The sequence below is a fragment of the Pygocentrus nattereri genome, chromosome 16 (assembly GCF_015220715.1).
Source record: "Pygocentrus nattereri isolate fPygNat1 chromosome 16, fPygNat1.pri, whole genome shotgun sequence".
NCBI lineage: Eukaryota > Metazoa > Chordata > Actinopteri > Characiformes > Serrasalmidae > Pygocentrus > Pygocentrus nattereri.
This window is the reverse complement of record NC_051226.1, coordinates 734,638-757,137: the sequence shown is the minus strand read 5'-3', so window position 1 is coordinate 757,137 and position 22,500 is coordinate 734,638. Positions and strand designations below refer to the sequence as shown.

Below are 22,500 nucleotides of genomic sequence, written 5' to 3'. Positions count from 1 at the left end.
CAACTGCCTAGCAACACTGTAGCAACCACATCAGATACCATGGCTACAGCCTAGCAACACCTTAGCAACCACCTGGGACACCATAGCAACCATCTAGCGACACTGTAGCTACCACTTCAGATACCATGGTTACTACCTGCAACACCTTAGCAACCACCTGGGACAGCACAGCAACCATCTGGGATGCAATACCAAACCTTTAGCAACACCTTAGCGACCACCTTTGCTACCTTAGGAACCACCTGGAGGGATGGACGTGGTTAGGGAACTGGCCCTGTAACTGGAAGGTCGCCGGTTCGATCCCCGGTGCTGACAGTCCATGACTGAGGTGTCCTTGAGCAAGACACCTAACCCCCAACTGCTCCCAGGCGCCGTGGTTAGGGCTGCTCACTGCTCCGGGCAAGTGTGCTCACTGCCCCCTAGTGTGTGTGCTCACTAGTGTGTATGTGGTGTTTCACTGCACGGACGGGTTAAATGAGTAGTTGGAATTTCCCCGTTTGTGGGACTAAAAAAGTATCACTTAACCTAGCAACACCTCGGCAACCACCTAGCACGAAGCGGGAAATTTAAGCTGTGTGACCGTTCCGCGTTTCCTTCCGTAAATGAAGAGATATTATTATAACTATTGCTTCTGCGTGGCACTTCAGGTTCTATGGTGTCTGTGCCAAATTAATGCATCTTAAAAAATAAAATGTCTTGACGTATAATGTAATGTAATGATGTAATATTTTTGCAATACCGTCCAGCCCTAATTCAGTGCACCATGAAACCTCACACCACAGTTCGGTTTGATTTTTCGGTATGATGCTGAATTATTTTTAAAAATACCCCAATATGCAAATTTGACAAATGAACCGTCCAAGAAAATGTTGAAAAAAATAACTTCTTTCATTAAAGAAGCATCGCTTATCAAACATGCTCTGGCAGTGGAGCCACAACAGTCGTAAGAGTGAGATCTTCTGCTAGAACGACTGTCACAGCCCCTTCTGATGACGCATCCTGAGGGAAAGAGGAACTTTAAAAAACGACATGCTTGGAGTTTTTCCAGGTCGCTAACATTACCACTTTTCCATAACTGTTAAATGATATATTTGCATAATGCATGTATAATGTACAAAATACACAGATTAATAAATGACAAAAAAAAAATATTCAAAGCTACTTTTATGCTAAAATCCCCTTTTAAGCTTTATGAGTTGAATGTGCGGTCTGCTGCTCAGTGGAGCCCCCTAGTGGTGAAATGTTAAAACACTCCTCATTAAGTATGTACCTTTGGAGTTGCCATAGTTTGGTTAACCAATGCGCTGCACTGCTAGAGGCCTTGAACACACACGCCTGTGAGTATCTGTCTTTACTGTCCTAATACGATGCTGTAGAAACTAACTTGTGGGAACATATTCTCATAAATTGATGGAGATCATTTGCAGGATTGTCTGTGGGAACCTCCATATGTATTAGCATGAAGCTGTACTGGAGTTCTTCCACACTCACATGTCTTTTCTGAGTTCTGTTCACTGACCAGTAAAGGTCCAGTGATGACAGTTCCATATGAATGCACATTGTCCAGTAGCAGATGGCTTTTCAGTCCTAGCTTGTCCAGTCTTTGGGCCTTGTTCAGCCTCACAGTCACAAATCCTAAATCTCTCTACACTAAAACTAGGAGTCCACTAGAACTGAAGAATCGGCGTGTTAGCTGGAGTAAAACCAGAGAACCTCCTCCACCCTTCAGTAAAGACAGAGGAGGGTTTGGGAGATAAATAAGATTTAACACGTTCATTAAAGTGGAGCTGAAAGTTTCAAAAGCCTGGAATAGGCTCACATTCCCAGAACAGACGAGGAAAAGTGGCTGCTGTGCGTCCAGAACATGTACTGTACACTGGTCAGGCGTAACACTCTGACCACCTCCTTGTTTCTACACTCACTGTCCACTTTATCAGCTCCACTGACCGTATAGCTGGTCTCTGTAGTTCTACAGTTACAGACTGTAGTCCATCTGTTTCTCTGATACTCTGTTACCCTGTTCTTCAGTGGTCAGGACCCCCATGGACCCTCACAGAGCAGGTACTGTTTGGTGGTGGTGTGTTAGTGTGTGTTGCGCTGGTACGAGTGGATCAGACACAGCAGTGCTGCTGGAGTTTTTAAACACCTCAGTGTCGCTGCTGGACTGAGAATAGTCCACCAACCAAAAACATCCGGCCAGCAGCGTCCTGTGGGCAGCGTCCTGTGGGCAGCGTCCTGTGGGCAGCGTCCTGTGGGCAACATCCTGTGACCACTGATGAAGGACTAGAGGATGACCAACACAAACTGTGCAGCAGCAGATGAGCTGCCGTCTCTGACTTTACATCTACAAGGTGGACCAACAAGGTAGGAGTGTGTAATAGAGTGGACAGTGAGTGGACACCGTGTTTAAAACCCCAGCAGCGCTGCTGTGACTGATCCATTCGTAATGCTATGCCTGACTGCTGTGGTATCTGATGGTTTTATGCTGGATTAACTGAGGAGCTCGTGTTTTCAGAAGGTGCGTCTGATACCCGCCCGGTTTGAGCTGAGACCATGTCCTGCATGGTCTTTGTCTCATACACAGAGAACGGGCTTTTGGGATGTGGATATTACAAATTGTGGAGATTATTTTACTAATTTGATGTTTTTAATACACTTTAGAGATTATTCTCTATCTAGAGTTGTACATTAGGACTTGTTCTAGTAAACGTAACCAATTCGTGATGCAGTTTTGTATCAGTTTTACTGTTTCATTCATTGCTCTCACTAAATCTGGGCCTTTAGAATTAGTATTAAAAACCATGAACGCATTATATTGCCAAAAACTTTCGCTCGTCAACTTCACACGTGTATGAACTTGAATGACATCCCATTCTTAATCCTAACTCCTGAAAAACAACCCCACACCATAATCCCCCCTCCACCAAACTTTACTCCACTGCATTCCACGATTTGCACTGCGCTTGGTAATGTAAGGCTTGGATGCAGCTGCTCAGCCATGGAAACCCATTCCATGAAGCTCTCTACGCTGTTCTTGAGCTGATCTGAAGGCCACATGAAGTTTGGAGGTCTGTAGTGATTGACTCTGCAGAAAGTCGGTGACCTCTGCGCACTATGCCCCTCAGCATCCGCTGACCGCTCTGTCATTTTACGCGGCCGACCACTTCGTGGCTGAGTTGCTGTCGTTCCCAATCGCTTCCACTTTGTTATAATCCCACTGACAGTGGACTGTGGAATATTTAGTAGTGAGGAAATTTCACGACTGGACTTGCTGCACAGGTGGCGTCCGATCACGGTACCACGCTGGAATTCACTGAGCTCCTGAGAGCGACCCATTCTTTCACTAATGTCTGTAGAAGCAGTCTGCAGGCCGAGGGGCTCGGCTTTATACACCTGTGGCCATGGAAGTGACTGGAACACCTGGATTCAGTGATTTGGATAGGGGAGTGAAAACTTTTGGAAATAATATAATATACACTACAGGTACATATTCATTACATCCAGGACACTTTCAGATTGTGTCACAATGGGGCGACAAAGCCTTGAGACCTTTTCTAACCACGTAACGCTGCAACGTTAAATTATACCGTCACGATGAGTTAGAACAGATTCTAACTTTCCACAGCTGAATCGGCAGCTTCACATCGATGGATCAAAAAGCGCTGATGCATTTTCACACTGAGGCTCGACTGGGAATCATTAATGCTCAATGATTCAATTTGGTTCAGTAATTTTGAAACCGTTCAGAAGTGTTGAAGTGAAGACTTAAACGTGACTGGAGGAGCTATTTACACAGTAGTGGATACAGGCAGTGAAGATCTATGTATGCATAGTCTGAGCTGTGCTTTGGCCAAGAAATAATACCTAATATATTATTATTATAATGGATTTATCGATTCGTATCTGAATTCGCTGCAGTGGAATCTCAGACTCATGCCCTGTGATGCACTTTGTCACCCCTCAGTCCACTCACTCCTGCTAGAGGAGACGTACAGCACCCTGAAAGGGCCATAAATCTCCCGTTTATGAGTTCGGGCCTGCAGGGGGGCGGCAGTGCAGAGGCACGGCCCCCCATAAAGCCTGCAGGAGAAGTGGGATTTATGAGAGGCATCGATTTTCACCCCCTCCACTTCTGCAGCTTTAAACAAACGCTCGCTTTAGTGCGGCTGGCGCTCCAGGAGGCCCCGCCGAACACACGGGCTTCAGAACCCTGCAGCCCAGTTCCTGCTCCAGCTTCTCTCAGCCCAGAGCAGCTCACTGTCTCAGCACTGTTTCAGCATCTTCTGGGCGTTTGACTCTCTCAGTACCTCTTTAGCTACAGTGGCTGTTCTGTCTGTGTACAATATTCACCTCATAATAACCCTCGAACTGTATTACACCAAGCATTCAAACGCTGGAAGCTCCTGGAGTGTTTGTCTCTTACAAGTGTCTGGTCCATCCTTCCATCCATCCATCTGTCCTTCCTTCCTTCCATCCATCCATTTATCCATCTATCTACCAGCTCACCCATCCATCTACCCATCCACCCATGCATCCTTCTACCCATCCAATTATCTATTTATCTATTATCCATCCTTTCATTCATCTACCCTTCTGTCTACCAGCTTGCCCACACATCTATCCTTCCATCCATCCATTTATCCATCCATCTACCAATCTACCAGCTCACCCATCCATCCACCCATCCACACACCTATCCTTCCATCCAACCATTCATACATCCATCCATCCATTTATCTATCCATCCATCCAATTGTCCACACATCCATCCTTTCAACCATCCATCCATCCAACCTACCATCCACCCACACATCTATCCTTCCGTCTGTTCATATATCTATCCATTCATGCATCCATCTACTTTTCCATGCATCTTTTATTCATCCACCCATCCTTCAATCTAACCTATCTATCTACCATTCATCTATCCACTACTCTGTCCTTTCATCTCTCTCTCTCTCTCTCTATCTATTCGGTAGGCTTTGACTCCGCCCCACCTTCTTTCTGTGTTCTTGCTCAGATTAAAATATGAGCTGAAACTAATTTGATGCATTACTGTCTATTTAAAAGGCTCTAATGAGGTGACGTTCATCTCCACGGACCTCCTCTTTAACCCACAGCTGTGGAGGCAGAACATCTCTCATTCACCTTCTCAGCGGAGCAAACGCTGGAATTCACGAAACGCCATGCAGGATCTTCCAGTCAGTCGAGCTACAGCTGCAGCATCACGCAGTCATAACACACACACACACACACACACACACACACTCTCACTCTCTCTCTCTCTCTCACACACTCAGTGGAGCACTGCCCGGCCGGCGCGCTCGAGCTGCACTGCGTATGCTCTCCTCAGCACAAGCGCTATCCATCTGCTTAATTACAGAGGGAGGGAGGAGACGGAGAGAAATGGCTGTGCAGCGTTTTCTGTTCTTATAGAGAGACGCTGCCGGTGGGCTGCGCGGTGGGCTGCCATTAAAAACCGCCACATCATGCTCGGTTTGCTCGGCTCTGCTGGTGGGAATCCCTGGAGTCGAGGGGCAGGAGTGCAGCAGTGGGCTGTATGTGATGCTGCTGCAGGCGGAGTCTCCTTCCTCTGCGGTGCTGCAGCCTTTTGGACCGCAGCCACGCAATAACGCAGCAGCCTCAGTGAACTAAACGGCTCTAACACGCCCTCTACAGGCCACTCAGTACTTAATGATGCTGTTTAGAAACAGATGCCACTCAGCATTTGTGTAGGACATTAAAACAGAAGTGGCAAATAAGAAATACTTAATGTTTGTTTTCACTTTTAAAAAGATGGTTATTTTATATATAGTTGGAATAAAACCTCGTGTCTCTAAAATCGCAACTTTACAAAAGAAGGAAATAACATGCTTCACTTTCAATGTAAGTCAATGGAACCGGACGTTTTGTCCAAGTAATTTTGTTCTATTTTTTCGGTCCATTCATCATGAAATTCACAAAAAATGTAAAGAGCCACAGGCATTTTCACAAAACTGAAAAACGTCACAAATGGAGATACGAGGTTTTGTTCCCGCAGCAGCGATATATACATACAGTGGTGTGAAAAAGTGTTTGCCCCCTTCCTGATTGGCTTAGGAAAAACAATGAAGACTTTGGAGTGGCCTAGTCAAAGTCCGGACCTGAATCCGAAAAGGCAGTTGATGCTCGGAAACCCTCCAGTGTGGCTGAATTCCAACAACTCTGTGAAGATGAGTGGCCAGAATTCCTCCGCAGCGCTGAGGAGCTTGGCTGCAGTTGAACGGTGGCCCAACCAGTCATTAGGTTTAGGGGGCGATCACTTTTTCACACCACTGTACATACGGATACACCTGTTCAGGTCTCTGGATTATTATTAATGTTTTAAGCACCTGCAGTCCTGAAATCATCCTCCTGCCAATCACCCGGTCGCAGTGCCTCGAGGATTTATCCTCATGCTTACAGTCCAAGGGCTTCGTATGAATAATATAATATAAAACATTATAACGATAAAAAGCTCCTGATTAAAGCATCAGACGGAAAGATGTCTGGAGTTCACAGGCCATGGATTCCACCCTCAACCATGAAATATGCAAACAAACGTACACGGAACCGCACGCCCTAGACAGACGTACACGGAACCACACGCCCTAGACAGACGTACACGGAACGGCACGCCCTAGACAGACGTACACGGAACCGCACGCCACAGACAGACGTACACGGAAACGCACGCCCTAGACAGACGTACACGGAACCGCACGCCACAGACAGACGTACACGGAACGGCACGCCACAGACAGACGCGCACGGAACGGCACGCTACAGACAGACGCACACGGAACCACACGCCATAGACAAACATACAGGGAACCACACGCCATAGACAAACGTACAGGGAACCACACGCCATAGACAGACGCGCACGGAACGGCACGCTACAGACAGACGCACACGGAACCACACGCCATAGACAAACATACAGGGAACCACACGCCATAGACAAACGTACAGGGAACCACACGCCCTAGACAGACGTACACGGAACCGCACGCCACAGACAGACGTACACGGAAACGCACGCCCTAGACAGACGTACACGGAACCGCACGCCACAGACAGACGTACACGGAACCGCATGCCACAGACAGACGTACACGGAACGGCACGCCACAGACAGACGTACACGGAACGGCACGCCACAGACAGACGCGCACGGAACGGCACGCTACAGACAGACGCACACGGAACCACACGCCATAGACAAACATACAGGGAACCACACGCCATAGACAAACGTACAGGGAACCACACGCCATAGACAGACGCGCACGGAACGGCACGCCACAGACAGACGCGCACGGAACGGCACGCCACAGACAGACGCGCACGGAACGGCACGCCACAGACAGACGCGCACGGAACGGCACGCCCTAGACAGACGTACACGGAACCGCACGCCACAGACAGACGCACACGGAACGGCACGCCACAGACAGACGTACACGGAACGGCACGCCACAGACAGACGTACACGGAACGGCACGCCACAGACAGACGCACACGGAACGGCACGCCATACACAGACGCACACGGAACCACACGCCATAGACAAACGTACAGGGAACCACACGCCATAGACAAACGTACAGGGAACCACACGCCATAGACAGACGTACAGGGAACCACACGCCATAGACAGACGTACAGGGAACCACACGCCATAGACAGACGTACACGGAACCACACGCCATAGACAGACGTACAGAGAATCATAGTAAACATCATAGTTACTGTCAGTGTCATATAATATAATAAACCTGCCGTTGGCTGCAGTTCAGATACAGTCCTCAGACTAAAGGCACTAAAAAACTCTGAGACAGTCCAGATATTAATGATGAAATGCCGTCTGTAGGACGTCACTGATCTACACTCTTAAAGAACATGGTTCCTCAATGGTTCTTTAGTAAAGACAATAGTACTATACAGAACCATGAGCACTCTAAGAACCATTTTCAGGCTTAAATTGTTCTCTGCATGGTGAAACTGTTCTTCAGCCTCATGGAGAATGTGCTGTGGACGGTTCTATGCAGAACCTTTTTGAAAATGGTTCTATATAGCACCAAAAGGGTTTAGTGCTATATTAGGCACTGCTTCACATAATAACAACAGAAGAACCCTACTTGGTGCTATATAGTACCATATACAGCACGTTCTCCAGCCATGTGAAGAAGCTTTCACCAGAGAACCATTTAAGGGTTCTTTGAGTGATTCTACCTAGAACCACCATCTTTACTAAACAACCCTTGACAAATCATCTTTTTTAGGAAAGTTAATATCAAAGGATGTCACTGATGTGCCTCTTAATGGTTTAACAAGCCTTTGATTTACATCATTTAAAACAGAATATTTAAAAATGTCAAATTGATCTTTAGAACATTCATCAATGAAAATCTTACATCTGGCATAATTAAGACATCGAGATAATAAACAACACAGCCTGGTTACCCAGACACAGACAAGCCGAGTCTCGGGTTAAACGGGTCTCTGAGGACAGCTCGTTATCAATTCAATTAACCATTGGAGGCTCCGCCCACAAATGCATTATCTCATTTAACATCTGATATAGAGATTCAATTTATTTTATATGTAGGTATTGTGATATAAACCGAGTCCGTTCTACAGTTTCTCATTAGACTGAATGAATAACCGACTCTAAATGTAGGTATTGTGATATAAACCGAGTCCGTTCTACAGTTTCTCATTAGACTGAATGAATAACCGACTCTAAATGTAGGTATTGTGATATAAACCGAGTCCGTTCTACAGTTTCTCATTAGACTGAATGAATAACCGGCTCTAAATGTAGGTATTGTGATATAAACCGAGTCTGTTCTACAGTTTCTCGTTAGACTGAATGAATAACCGACTCTAAATGTAGGTATTGTGATATAAACCGAGTCTGTTCTACAGTTTCTCATTAGACTGAATGAATAACCGACTCTAAATGTAGGTATTGTGATATAAACCGAGTCCGTTCTACAGTTTCTCATTAGACTGAATGAATAACCGACTCTAAATGTAGGTATTGTGATATAAACCGAGTCCGTTCTACAGTTTCTCATTAGACTGAATGAATAACCGACTCTAAATGTAGGTATTGTGATATAAACCGAGTCCGTTCTACAGTTTCTCATTAGACTGAATGAATAACCGGCTCTAAATGTAGGTATTGTGATATAAACCGAGTCCGTTCTACAGTTTCTCATTAGACTGAATGAATAACCGACTCTAAATGTAGGTATTGTGATATAAACCGAGTCCGTTCTACAGTTTCTCATTAGACTGAATGAATAACCGACTCTAAATGTAGGTATTGTGATATAAACCGAGTCCGTTCTACAGTTTCTCATTAGACTGAATGAATAACCGGCTCTAAATGTAGGTATTGTGATATAAACCGAGTCTGTTCTACAGTTTCTCGTTAGGCTGAATGAATAACCGACTCTAAATGTAGGTATTGTGATATAAACCGAGTCCGTTCTACAGTTTCTCATTAGACTGAATGAATAACCGGCTCTAAATGTAGGTATTGTGATATAAACCGAGTCCGTTCTACAGTTTCTCATTAGGCTGAATGAATAACCGACTCTAAATGTAGGTATTGTGATATAAACCGAGTCCGTTCTACAGTTTCTCATTAGACTGAATGAATAACCGACTCTAAATGTAGGTATTGTGATATAAACCGAGTCCGTTCTACAGTTTCTCATTAGACTGAATGAATAACCGACTCTAAATGTAGGTATTGTGATATAAACCGAGTCCGTTCTACAGTTTCTCATTAGACTGAATGAATAACCGACTCTAAATGTAGGTATTGTGATATAAACCGAGTCCGTTCTACAGTTTCTCATTAGGCTGAATGAATAACCGGCTCTAAATGTAGGTATTGTGATATAAACCGAGTCCGTTCTACAGTTTCTCATTAGACTGAATGAATAACCGACTCTAAATGTAGGTATTGTGATATAAACCGAGTCCGTTCTACAGTTTCTCATTAGACTGAATGAATAACCGACTCTAAATGTAGGTATTGTGATATAAACCGAGTCCGTTCTACAGTTTCTCATTAGACTGAATGAATAACCGACTCTAAATGTAGGTATTGTGATATAAACCGAGTCCGTTCTACAGTTTCTCATTAGACTGAATGAATAACCGACTCTAAATGTAGGTATTGTGATATAAACCGAGTCTGTTCTACAGTTTCTCATTAGACTGAATGAATAACCGACTCTAAATGTAGGTATTGTGATATAAACCGAGTCCATTCTACAGTTTCTCATTAGGCTGAATGAATAACCGGCTCTAAATGTAGGTATTGTGATATAAACCGAGTCCGTTCTACAGTTTCTCATTAGACTGAATGAATAACCGACTCTAAATGTAGGTATTGTGATATAAACCGAGTCCATTCTACAGTTTCTCATTAGGCTGAATGAATAACCGGCTCTAAATGTAGGTATTGTGATACAAACCGAGTCCGTTCTACAGTTTCTCATTAGACTGAATGAATAACCGACTCTAAATGTAGGTATTGTGATACAAACCGAGTCCGTTCTACAGTTTCTCATTAGACTGAATGAATAACCGACTCTAAATGTAGGTATTGTGATATAAACCGAGTCCGTTCTACAGTTTCTCGTTAGACTGAATGAATAACCGACTCTAAATGTAGGTATTGTGATATAAACCGAGTCCGTTCTACAGTTTCTCGTTAGACTGAATGAATAACCGACTCTAAATGTAGGTATTGTGATATAAACCGAGTCCGTTCTACAGTTTCTCATTAGACTGAATGAATAACCGACTCTAAATGTAGGTATTGTGATATAAACCGAGTCCGTTCTACAGTTTCTCATTAGACTGAATGAATAACCGACTCTAAATGTAGGTATTGTGATATAAACCGAGTCCGTTCTACAGTTTCTCATTAGACTGAATGAATAACCGGCTCTAAATGTAGGTATTGTGATATAAACCGAGTTCGTTCTACAGTTTCTCATTAGGCTGAATGAATAACCGGCTCTAAATGTAGGTATTGTGATATAAACCGAGTCCGTTCTACAGTTTCTCATTAGGCTGAATGAATAACCGACTCTAAATGTAGGTATTGTGATATAAACCGAGTCCGTTCTACAGTTTCTCATTAGACTGAATGAATAACCGGCTCTAAATGTAGGTATTGTGATATAAACCGAGTCCGTTCTACAGTTTCTCATTAGACTGAATGAATAACCGACTCTAAATGTAGGTATTGTGATATAAACCGAGTCCGTTCTACAGTTTCTCATTAGACTGAATGAATAACCGACTCTAAATGTAGGTATTGTGATATAAACCGAGTCCGTTCTACAGTTTCTCATTAGGCTGAATGAATAACCGACTCTAAATGTAGGTATTGTGATATAAACCGAGTCCGTTCTACAGTTTCTCATTAGACTGAATGAATAACCGACTCTAAATGTAGGTATTGTGATATAAACCGAGTCCGTTCTACAGTTTCTCATTAGACTGAATGAATAACCGACTCTAAATGTAGGTATTGTGATATAAACCGAGTCTGTTCTACAGTTTCTCATTAGACTGAATGAATAACCGGCTCTAAATGTAGGTATTGTGATATAAACCGAGTCCGTTCTACAGTTTCTCATTAGACTGAATGAATAACCGACTCTAAATGTAGGTATTGTGATATAAACCGAGTCCGTTCTACAGTTTCTCATTAGGCTGAATGAATAACCGACTCTAAATGTAGGTATTGTGATATAAACCGAGTCCGTTCTACAGTTTCTCATTAGACTGAATGAATAACCGACTCTAAATGTAGGTATTGTGATATAAACCGAGTCTGTTCTACAGTTTCTCATTAGACTGAATGAATAACCGACTCTAAATGTAGGTATTGTGATATAAACCGAGTCTGTTCTACAGTTTCTCATTAGGCTGAATGAATAACCGACTCTAAATATAGGTATTGTGATATAAACCGAGTCTGTTCTACAGTTTCTCATTAGGCTGAATGAATAACCGACTCTAAATGTAGGTATTGTGATATAAACCGAGTCCGTTCTACAGTTTCTCATTAGACTGAATGAATAACCGACTCTAAATGTAGGTATTGTGATATAAACCGAGTCTGTTCTACAGTTTCTCATTAGGCTGAATGAATAACCGACTCTAAATGTAGGTATTGTGATATAAACTGAGTCCGTTCTACAGTTTCTCATTAGGCTGAATGAATAACCGACTCTAAATGTAGGTATTGTGATATAAACCGAGTCCGTTCTACAGTTTCTCATTAGACTGAATGAATAACCGACTCTAAATGTAGGTATTGTGATATAAACCGAGTCCGTTCTACAGTTTCTCATTAGACTGAATGAATAACCGGCTCTAAATGTAGGTATTGTGATATAAACCGAGTCCGTTCTACAGTTTCTCATTAGGCTGAATGAATAACCGGCTCTAAATGTAGGTATTGTGATATAAACCGAGTCCGTTCTACAGTTTCTCATTAGACTGAATGAATAACCGACTCTAAATGTAGGTATTGTGATATAAACCGAGTCCGTTCTACAGTTTCTCATTAGACTGAATGTGGAGTACCTACATTTAGAGACTCTAAATGTAGGTATTGTGATATGAGTCTGTTTCTCATTAGCATTCTGTAAGATGATCTGTCGCCGGTGTGGGCGGAGCCTGGAGTTCAGTACAGAGGCCAGGCTTAACCTGTGTCTAGGAAAGTGGCCACATGAAGAGTCAGGGAGAAATACAGCATGTTCTGAGTCACAGGAACAATGGCAGACAGGGAGACGGAGAGACAGAGGGATGGATGGGTGAGCGGAGGAGCCTAAAGGGGTGGAGTGTAAAGGGTAGAAGGGCACTTACAGAGAGTTTAGGCTATGCAGTGAGAGTACCTGAGGGAGAAGGCTGTCCCTTCACCACGCCATTCTTCGTTCTCTCCTCAAAGTTCATCACTTCTTTATAGATCAGTTCTGAGAGAGAGGGAGAGAGAGAGAGAGAGAGAGAGAGAGAGAGAGAGAACGAAGGAAACAATCAGTTTCAGTCTTGGCTCTGATGAATTGAGGCGCAGGTTCTGGAAGACGTGGTGAACAGTCTGGGCTGAAAGCAGAGCTGGAGGTGCTCCTGTAGACCCTGTCGATCGTCTTTAACTGTCGGACTCGTCGATTGAAACACAACCACGTGGCCATGGCAACCAGCTTTTCATTTTCATTCTTTTTCTTTTGTAAATAAAACTAAAAATGTATCTCGGCCATAAAGCAGTATGTATGCGTGTGAAGCTCCTCCACCCTCTTCTTTAAAAAGCCCCAGACCGAGACCCCACTGTCCACTTCTAATCAGTCGGGCTGACGGAGCTGCTAATGGGTTCCCTTTTCCAGCCTCAGTCCCTCTCAGTGGTTCCTCCTCCAGTGGGTCCCTAAAGAACCCTTGAAGAACCATCTTCTTTAGGGCTGTACTCAATGATCAACACCTGACCGTTAGAACGCGCTTACAAATGACCTGAAACTTGCTTTCAAAATACTAGCTACATTTACAAGATCTTTAATAATGAATTTGTCCATAACTAAAGTGGAACTTGACCATTATTAGAACCGTAAGAGCTTACTAAAGTACTTACAGGCCATGAAAGGTTAGATGGCCATCAGCTCCCAGACCTTACAGCGGGACTCAGTGGAGTGCTGTTATTCTGGATTGTACCGTAAAATTACATGTTCCTCAACCAGCTGGTCATGTAACGGGTCAATCAATCAATCAATCAATCAATCAATCAATCAATCAATCAATCAGTCAATCAACCCGTATTTCAACTCGAACTACACTTACACTGCAGCTGCGCAATTTAAAGAGGGACTGAATAAGCAGAAATGAGGTTCCATCAACTAAAATAATCAACAGCAGGAGAAAGTGAACAAAGATTAACGAAGAAATAAATGAATTAATAAATAAAATAACAGTTAAATATTGTTAATTTAACAAGATACAGTCATACAATAGCAATATTTGATGCTTGTGGCTGAAACATTACAATCAACATTTAAACTCGTTAGTTAATAAACAGCTGTTAACGAAGTTTAGCAAGTCCTTATTAACGCAACACGTTAACGTATTCATACTGCACTTCTAAGAATGCTCAAGTCTTCTTACTGGGGAATTATTCGCTTCATAATTAATAAAATAGATGAACGGATAAAAAGCTCACTGGGCAGTCTGACTGAACATTGACAGTTTATAGAATATTTTATAATATTTGATTTAAATATTGAGGTTTTCTAGAAAACTCTTGAAACGTCTTGAATGTTTTGGGTCAGTGTGGGTCAGACCAGGGGCTACTGTTACTCGGACACCATGAAGGGGAGCCTCAGCTCTGCTGAGAGAGACCGGCCGCGGTGCTTGGGGGCTGTTAAAGCCCCGGCTGGTGAGGCTACAGACGCTACTGGGGGTAAAATGGGCTGCAGCTCAGCTCCGGTTTAGGGAAAGTGCAAGAAAAGTAGAAATTTGACAGAAAGGCTCATCTTTACTATCTTTACTCTCACAGGCGTCATCAAATCCAGATCAGTGTGATTTGTAGCCGTATGTGAGCTCGGTCAGGTGTCCTGCGGGACAAACTGACCCGTTTCAAGTTTAAAAAAACACAGGAAAATTATTATTATTATTATTTATTTATTTATTTATTTATTTATTTATTTTTGGAGCATGAAACCTTTTTCTGCTGGACTTGTGGCCCATTTAGTGGGATCTGAACTGAAAGGGCCAGTTTGACGTGGAACATCGATGTTTTCTTTGGACCCCGTGACAGAAAACCTTATGAAAACGTCTAAAGATTAATATAAGACTAATAAATCTATAATTAATTAATAAGAAAGAAAAGTATTTCTTAATAAAAACAAGTAACTTTTTTCATATTATCACTACTGTTGGAACAAAAGCTCGTATCTCTATTTTTCAGTTTTTCAGTCCTACATATCGCGTGTAAATTCCATGATGATTGGACCAAAAGAAATGACCTAAAATTACGTGGAAAAGACGTCTGGTTCCATTGACTTCCATTAACAGTGGAGTAAGTTTTTACCTTCTGCTGTAAAGTTACAATTTTGGAGATATGAGGTTTTGATCGGACAACGGCGATATTTTACTTTTATATTATTATTATTATTATTATTATTATTATTATTATAAGCCACGATCTTCAGTGGGTCAAAAACCCGATTACGTTAAATTGATTACATTAATATGAACTGAGCTAAAGACGCTGTTTATGGAGAAAAACATATTTTTAAACTTCTTTCGGACGGTTAAACACGCATCGGTCAATTTGACCCCAGAGCATCATCGCTGTTCCTTACAGCTGAACATCAGTTCAGATGGTGCTTCAAGGCTTCTTTACTAAAGACAGTGGTTCTATATAGAACCATCAGTGCTCAAAGAACCATTTGTAGGCTTAAAGGGTTCTCTGCATGCTGAAATGGTTCTCCAGATTAATGGAGAACGTTCTATATATGGTTCTATGTAAAACCCTTTTGAAAAGGTTTCCATATTGCAACAAAAAGGGTTCATAACAACTGCAGAACCCTATTAGTGCTTTACAGAATCATTTGCAGCACATTTTCTGAAAAGATTTCACCTTCAATCTTCAATGGTTCTATGGGTGTTTATGGTTCTATATACAATCTTTACTAAAGAACCCTTGAAGAACCATCTTTTTAAATAGTCTATCACTGGTGCACACAGACGTTTCTGGGCTGTTCTAGATTAAACACGGACATATGCAGCTTGTAACAGGCATTGTCATACACACCGGTCAGCCATAACACACTGACCACCTCCTACACTCACTGTCCACTTTATCAGCTCCACTGACCGTATAGCTGCACTCTGTAGTTCTACAGTTACAGACTGTAGTCCATCTGTTTCTCTGATACTTGCTTAAAACTCCAGCAGCACTGCTGTGTCTGATCCACTCACACCAGCACAACACACACTACCACGTCAGTGTTACTGCAGTGCTGAGAATGGTCCACCACCCAAACTGTACCTGCTCTGTGAGGGTCCATGGGGGTCCTGACCACTGAAGAACAGGGTAACAGAGTATCAGAGAAACAGATGGACTACAGTCTGTAACTGTAGAACTACAAAGTGCAGCTATACGGTCAGTGGAGCTGATAAACTGGACAGTGAGTGTAGAAACAAGGAGGTGGTCAGAACGTTACGGCTGACCGGTGTGTCTGAGCTCGTGTGTATCAGAGTTTCAGTGTCTCTTTCAGTAGAGTCTCTAACTGGAACCTGCTTAGACTACAGCTCATCTCTCGACAGCACGCTTGGGTGTATTTTCCTCAATACCACAGGGAAAACAATCCTGATTGGATCATTTTCCATCGGGCATTTCAGGATTTGATCCCTTTTGTTTTCAACCAAGACTAAAGACACACATTTTTTAGTCCAGAGGAAGCATCAGTCCTTCTCCGAAGGCCTAGAAGACCTTCAGACTTCCCCACTGGAGACTGTACTTCTGGCAAAGAATTCCTGAGTGACATAAAATGCCAACTTCATTATTGGAGAAGCATAAAATGGAATTTCCTGCCCAGAATGCACTTTTACCTAATAAGAACTTATAGCGTCACAGGCTCAGAATCCATGTGAAACGAGGAAATCAGGCTTTTTACGGAAACAGCGAAGGCAAAGATCAAAGCTGCGATGGCGAGACATAAACATTTCAGTGATCCGTATGAACCAGATTACGAGTGCAGGATTACACGTTAGAGAGAGGGCCTATTTAGTTTAGAATTGGATGGCTAAGATTCCAGTGAAATTCCAGGGAGATTACCCAAATCTCTGAGGGATTAGGTGAGTGTAGGTTAAGGTAATCTCTGAGAGATTAAGCGTTTACCTTTCCACTCGTCGATGGAGTGTTCTCTCTCATCCAGCTGCTTGTCGTAGATCTGAGGGGGAGGCTGAACAGAAAGAGAGGGGGAGAGAGGGGGAGAGAAAGAGAGAGGGGGAGAGAAAGAGAGAGGGGGGGAGAGAGGGGGGGAGAGAGGGGGGGAGAGAGGGGGGGAGAGAGGGGGAGAGAGGGGGGGAGAGGGGGGAGAGAGAGGGAGAGAGAGGGAGAGAGAGAGAGAGAGAGAGAGAGAGAGAGAGAGAGAGAGGGAGGGAGAGGGAGGGAGAGAGAGAGAGAGAGAGAGAGAGAGAGAGAGAGAGAGAGAGGGAGAGGGAGGGAGAGGGAGGGAGAGGGAGAGGGAGGGAGAGGGAGGGAGAGAGGGAGAGGGAGGGAGAGAGAGAGAGAGAGGGAGGGAGGGAGGGAGAGAGGGAGAGGGAGGGAGAGGGAGGGAGAGGGAGGGGGAGAGGGAGGGAGAGAGAGAGAGAGAGAGAGAGAGAGGGAGGGAGAGAGGGAGGGAGAGAGGGAGGGGGAGAGGGAGAGAGAGAGAGAGAGAGAGAGAGAGAGAGAGAGAGAGAGAGAGAGAGAGAGAGAGAGAGAGAGAGGGAGAGGGAGGGAGGGAGGGAGGGGGAGAGGGAGAGAGAGAGAGAGAGAGAGAGAGAGAGAGAGAGAGAGAGAGAGAGGGAGGGAGGGAGAGAGGGAGGGGGAGAGGGAGAGAGAGAGAGAGAGAGAGAGAGAGAGAGAGAGAGAGAGAGAGAGAGAGAGAGAGAGAGAGAGAGAGGGAGAGGGAGGGAGGGAGGGAGAGAGAGAGAGGTGAGGTGAGGTGTGGTGTGGTGTGTTTCATCCATCACACAGATCACGATACGTTTATTATAAACATCCTGAAAGGTTTAAACATCGATTAATTACAGAATGTTAAGTGATTATCCTCTTATTCTCCGCGGTGTGTTTGAGTTTGTCCATCTGAGTTTCCGTGACCAAATCTTAAGGCTAATTATTCAGTAACTGCGTGAAATAAATGTACATTTTATTTATTTATTTATTTATTGTAAAAGCCCCTCAAATGAACAGAACCTGTGTTTTATGATCATAAACATAATACTATATTATTAAAATTTACTGCTGAGAGCCAAAAATCTGCGCCGCTCTTTGTGTTGTTCTCTAAAAGTGATGTTTCCAGAGCAGATCACTGAAGAGACGCCGTCTGTTTATAGTTTAGAGCCCAGATTTGGGGAAAAACGGCTCGACTTTCAGTAGAAAAACAGAGTTCAGCTTCTTTTATTATAAGGGTTTAAAATGACGTCACCGTCTATTAGACTGGAGAGAAGAGCTACAGCCTCACACGACGCCCAGCTTCTGAATGGAGCTTATGGAATATGAACGTTATGGAGAACATGATCTGCGGTTTGGGACCACCGGTGGTCCCGAGGAGTTTAAGAGGTTAAACCAGAGCTGTGAAACGAACTGTTCATTGTGATGAATCACATCATTTTGTGTTGATAGTCAAAGTAGGAAAATGAGCTAACAAGCATGAAGCAAGAACCTCGGCAGCTCTTTCATTTTTATTTCTCAAATGATGTAGTTGTTTTACATTTGCGTCGTTTAAGAATAAATTAATGAATAAAATGATAATTGTTGCACGTGCAGAAGTTTGGGCACTCTTCCAGTTGTATAGTCTCAGCACTTAATTAACTCATTAGGCCGTAATTGACTCATTAGGTCAAGAACTAATGACAATTCCAGTTTCTGACTTTTCAAACTTTGTGTTAACATTCAACACCCAAGGATTCCTCTAAATAGATAGCAGAGGATCTAAAAAAGAAGCTGACTGATGCCTACGAAGCAGAAGAAGACTTAAACAAAAAAATATCAAAGTGTTTTCTGCTCATAATTTCTACTGTTCAGAGCGTCCTGAAGAAAAGGCAGTTTAGGGGAACGGTGCAAGTCCAGATGAGACCAACAAAGCTCAGATGAAACTGCTTGTATTCTGATCAGAAAGGCAAAGCAAAACCCCCACATGACAGCAAAGGGTCTGCAGGAAGGTTTAGCTGACCCCAGAGTTTCCACAGTCACCAAGGCTACGTTTGGAGAAAAAGGAGCAGCGTTTTATGGAAGTTGGGGGTGGATTGTTAGGCTTTGGGGTCGTGTGGCAGCCAGTAGCTATGGAAACACTGCAAATGTAAAGAATCGATTCCCCTGAATATCGGCACATTGTGGCAGCAAATGTGACACAGTTAGTAGAAGAAGCTGCAACTGGCATCTAGAACAGGACATGCTTTAAAATCCACTATCGACTACTTCGAGATGTCCACTGAAGCTTTAGGAACTGCCCTCACTGCCTTCTGACTTCAGCATCACTGAAAATCTGTGGCTATTGTAGTTTTTGAACATGCTGGACATGCGAGGTGGATGGAATATCAAAGAGCTAGAAGTGTTCTGCGAGGAAGAGTGGGTGACAATTCCTGAAGAACAAGAACAGAAGCAGCAGACTACTGCACTCTTAAAGACGGTTCTTCAAGGGTTCTTCAGTAACGGAAATGGTTCTGTTAGAACCATGAGTTCTGTATAGAACCAATTCATGCTTAAATGGTTCTACATAGCACCCAAATTCTACTGCATTCAAGCTTGACATTGTAACAATAAAAGAACCCTTTCTGGTGCTATGTGAAACTGCATACAGCACGTTCTCCATCCATCCGAAGAACCATTTCACTGTGCAAAGAAACATGTAAGCATGGAATGAGTCTATACAGAACCAATGTCTTTACAAAAGAACCCTTGAGGAACCGTCTTTTGGAAGAGTCACATCCATCAAGAGTCAAATCAACTATACATCCATGCCCACACTGTATATTATAAGCTGCAGTAAGCAGGTCTATGGAAGTTGATTCCAAACACAGCAGCTAAGCCTGTTCTATGGTCCTGCAGATCTGCTCTGAGCTCAATGCGCTCATCAGTAACGCTGAAAGGACCAGAGTTGTACTTACAGCCTCCACCTCAGATGGGTCGTACCACACGTTGATGTAGGGGTGCTGCAGGGCCTCGTCCACTGATATCCGCTTAGCAGGATCAATAATTAACATCTTGGACAGCAGGTCTCTGGCCTGGCTGGCTGCAGGGGCACAGAGAGAGAGAGAGAGGTGAGAGAGAGAGGTGAGAGAGAGAGGTGTGAGAGAGAGAGAGAGAGAGAGAGAGAGAGAGAGAGGGGGAGGTCAGAGAGAGAGTGAGAGAGAGAGAGAGAGAGAGAGAGAGAGAGAGAGGGAGGTCAGAGAGAGAGAGAGAGAGAGAGAGAGAGAGAGAGAGAGAGAGAGAGAGAGAGGGAGGTCAGAGAGAGAGTGAGAGAGAGAGAGAGGTCAGAGAGAGAGGTCAGAGAGAGAGGTCAGAGAGAGAGAGGGAGAGAGAGAGAGAGAGGGAGGTCAGAGAGAGAGAGGGAGGTCAGAGAGAGAGGGAGGGAGAGAGAGAGAGAGGGAGGTGAGAGAGAGAGAGAGAGGGAGGGAGGGAGGTGAGAGAGAGGGAGAGGGAGAGGGAGAGGGAGAGAGAGAGAGGGAGGGAGGTCAGAGAGAGAGAGGGAGGGAGGTCAGAGAGAGAGAGGGAGGGAGGTCAGAGAGAGAGAGAGAGAGAGAGAGAGAGAGAGAGAGAGAGAGAGAGAGAGAGAGAGAGAGAGAGGGAGGGAGGTCAGAGAAAGAGAGAGAGAGAGAGGGAGAGGGAGAGAGAGAGAGAGAGAGAGAGAGAGAGAGAGGGAGGTCAGAGAGAGAGAGAGAGAGAGAGAGAGAGAGAGAGAGAGAGAGAGAGAGAGAGAGGGAGGTCAGAGAGAGAGAGAGAGAGGGAGAGAGAGAGAGAGAGAGAGAGAGGGAGGTCAGAGAGAGAGTGAGAGAGAGAGAGAGGTCAGAGAGAGAGGTCAGAGAGAGAGAGGGAGAGAGAGAGAGAGAGGGAGGTCAGAGAGAGAGAGGGAGGTCAGAGAGAGAGGGAGGGAGAGAGAGAGAGAGGGAGGTGAGAGAGAGAGAGAGAGGGAGGGAGGGAGGTGAGTGAGAGAGAGAGGGAGAGGGAGGGAGGTCAGAGAGAGAGAGGGAGGGAGGTCAGAGAGAGAGAGGGAGGGAGGTCAGAGAGAGAGAGAGAGAGAGAGAGAGAGAGAGAGAGAGAGAGAGAGAGGGAGGGAGGTCAGAGAAAGAGAGAGAGAGAGGGAGAGGGAGAGGGAGAGGGAGAGGGAGAGAGAGAGGGAGAGAGAGAGAGAGAGAGAGGGAGGGAGGGAGCTCAGCCGAGACGTGTTCGGTGTGGAAGTGCCGCGTTACAGTACCGTAATTACTACATCCACTAACGAAGCAGTTACACCTCAAACACCGTCACCGTGGGTTTCCTGGAGGAAATGAGTAGTGATTGCGCAGTTTAAGTGGCTTCCTGTTTTGCAAGGCGGTTGCTACGGTATTTTATGCTTTTATCAGGTGGTTGCTAGGTTGTTGTTACTTGATGGGTGCTATAGCATTTCAAATGGTAGCTTGAGTGTAACTTGATAGTTGCTATAGTGTTTCAGGTGGTTGCTAGTGTCTTACTTGGCGGTTGCTACGGTGTAACTTGATGCGTGCTATAGTGTTTTCAGGTGGTTGCTATGGTGTAAATTGATAGTTGCTACAGTTTTTCAAGCGGTTGCTATGGTGTAAATTGATAGTTGCTATAGTTTTTCAAGTGGTTGCTAGAGTGTGGCTAGGCAGTCCACCTGAAAACACTGTAGCACCCATCAAGTAACACCAAAGCAACCATCTGAAACACTGTAGCAACTGTCAAGTTACACCCTAGCAACCACCTGAAACACTGTAGCAACTGTCATGTTACACCCTAGCAACCACCTGAAACACTGTAGCAACTGTCAAGTTACACCGTAGCAACCACCTGAAATACTATAGCAACTATATTATACCAAGTGGTTGCTAGATGGTTTCTATGGTATGCTGTATTTTATTAAGTATGCTGCTAAAAAGGACCATTAGAAACAATAAGGATTAAAACCTAATAACCTTTCTAAGGAATCAATAGTTTCCAACGGAGACCACTAGTTTCCTGTAGAGCACTTTTAGATCCCAAAAGGAAACCATCAGATACAATTACAATCAGCCACTGGTCGTTAAACCATTACAATCGTTTACATTGTGACCCATTAAAAAAGCCAACACATGTTAGAAAAACATCAGAAACATTATTTTGATGGGTTTTCAGCAGGGAGGTGGTTATGGTATCTCTGGTGGTTGTCATGGTCTGCTAGGTCTTCCAGGTAATGGCTAGGATATTGGTAAGTGGTTGAAATGGTGTCACAGGCGTCGTAGGCACAACGCCTTCTTTTCTCATCACAGGTATTTGTTGCGATCTGCTCGGGGGTTGTTATGATGTTCCAGGTGGTTGTTATGATGTTCCAGAAACCACGTAAGCAGGTCCAGTTGTGATTAATTAACAATCCCACCCAGTTGGAGACACGTCTGTGATGATTAGCCATGCAGCTGGCATCAATCTAAACGGGTGGCAGTTTGACTGACACCTGAAGCGTGACGACGCCCAGCTATCCTGTTCTATAA

The 22,500-nt window shown here is 44.2% G+C and overlaps 1 protein-coding gene across 9 annotated transcripts in view; it reads right to left on the bottom strand.

Moving 5' to 3' along the window:
- mapk10 (mitogen-activated protein kinase 10) overlaps nucleotides 1-22,500 on the bottom strand; it is a 163,744-nt gene that overhangs the window by 10,239 nt on the left and 131,005 nt on the right. For 5 of the 9 annotated variants that reach the window (XM_037546079.1, XM_037546081.1, XM_037546083.1 and 2 more), the window contains exons 10-12: nucleotides 19,927-20,051; nucleotides 16,952-17,015; nucleotides 12,963-13,040 (exon numbers count right to left, since the gene is read on the bottom strand). In XM_037546079.1, coding sequence (XP_037401976.1) covers nucleotides 12,963-13,040; nucleotides 16,952-17,015; nucleotides 19,927-20,051 — 267 coding nt within the window. Of the gene's footprint in view, nucleotides 1-12,933; nucleotides 13,041-16,951; nucleotides 17,016-19,926; nucleotides 20,052-22,500 lie in introns of all 9 variants that reach the window. The other 4 variants (XM_037546085.1, XM_037546084.1, XM_037546086.1 and 1 more) reach the window with 3 other exon arrangements.